The 1,464-nt window shown below is 38.3% G+C and overlaps 1 protein-coding gene across 1 annotated transcript; it reads right to left on the bottom strand.

Annotated features, from left to right (window-relative positions):
- Positions 1-330: 330 nt before the first annotated feature.
- On the bottom strand, positions 331-783 carry LOC141690893 (uncharacterized). The gene has a single exon (XM_074495650.1). The coding sequence runs from the start codon at positions 781-783 to the stop codon at positions 331-333; it is 453 nt and encodes a 150-aa protein (XP_074351751.1).
- Positions 784-1,464: the final 681 nt, after the last annotated feature.

The raw sequence follows: 1,464 nt of genomic DNA, 5'->3' as shown, positions 1-1,464 counted from the left end.
CAGACTCATACTTTCATCTTTCTTATTTACAAATAGCACTGGAGCATCCCTCAAGGATACACTCAGGCAAATAACTCCTTTGTCCAGCAATTCCTGCAACTACGTCGCTAACTCTTTTATCTCGACAGGCGCCGTTCGTTACGGAGCTTTGGATATTGATTCCATTCCAGGAGCCAAATCAATCGTAAACTCGACCTCTTGATCTGGAGGTAGTCCAGGTAATTCATCTGGAAACATATCGGGAAAATCTTTAACTACTGGAATATCTTCAATCCTTAAGGACTCCTTTTCTACATCCTTCAGATGTTCTAAATACGCTTCAAACCCATATCATAACAGTCTCTTCGTTTGGATAGCCATTAGAAACTTTTTCTCTTGCTTCTTTCCTTTGAATATCACTTCAATATCATCCTTGGTCTCTAATTTCACTTTTTTGCTTCTACATTCGATTTGCACATAGTGGTTTGAAAACCAATACATCCCTAATAGAACGTCGAATTCTCCTAACTTAAAAAGAATTAAGTCAGCGGAAAAGTGCCGACCTTCTATAATCCTATCGCACATGGGACAGATTCTCTTAGCAGTAACTCTTTCTTGATTCACTACTTCTCTAATCAAATTAGGTTCGAGAGGGTATGCAACACATTTTAATCTAGCAATAACACTTTCAGCAATAAAGGATCTAGTTGCTCCATAATCCATTAACACTTTAACTTCTACTAAGTTTATATCAAGCATACCTGCCATCACATCCACATTCTGCACAACATCTTTCATTGTCATGTTGAACATTCTTGCCCTTGGTTGAGCTGCTGGTGCTGCAGAGGACGATGGTCCAGTAATCCTAAGCACATTCGCCTTCTGAACAGGCTCCTTACAGTTTCTTGCCATATGGCCCACCTTTTCATATTTTAAATAAGTTAATTTCAGCTTCCCTGCTTCACTTGGGCATTCCGTCGAATAGTGACCTTCTTGATTGTACTTAAAATAAATCACGTCTTCTTGTCTCAGATTTAAAAACCTCATCTCCAACTTGTCTTGCATATAATTTGGAAAATACTTCTCTAAAACATCTCCATAAACTTCTCCCATATTATAACTTTTCCTTCAAGTAGCGCCTTTGAAGATTTCTACCTATAACTTGCCTCAACCTAAAGGTAATAACTTGCGTACTGCGTCTTTTTCTCATCCTTAACTTCCGCTAACTCGAACGTTTTTCCATTTCTCTCAACCACGACCGAGCCTTAATCGGTTCTGGAAATCCTACAAACTATGAGGGATGCACAGACTAAAAATATTTGAAATTTCCAACTTTAGGGGCTACATGTTGTTGCAAAAGTTGAACAAGTCGGTTCATCATAGGAGTATCTTGGTTTAGTTCTTGGTATTGGGTTTGAGTTTTTGATTGGTGGTTTGGTGATGTGACCATTCTTTACAATCCTGATTGAGCAATTATTTAGTAAT

The sequence above is a fragment of the Apium graveolens genome, chromosome 10, assembly GCF_009905375.1.
Source record: "Apium graveolens cultivar Ventura chromosome 10, ASM990537v1, whole genome shotgun sequence".
In the NCBI taxonomy this organism is placed as follows: domain Eukaryota; kingdom Viridiplantae; phylum Streptophyta; class Magnoliopsida; order Apiales; family Apiaceae; genus Apium; species Apium graveolens.
The sequence above is the reverse complement of the archived record's forward strand: the minus strand, read 5'-3'. Positions and strand labels throughout refer to the sequence as shown.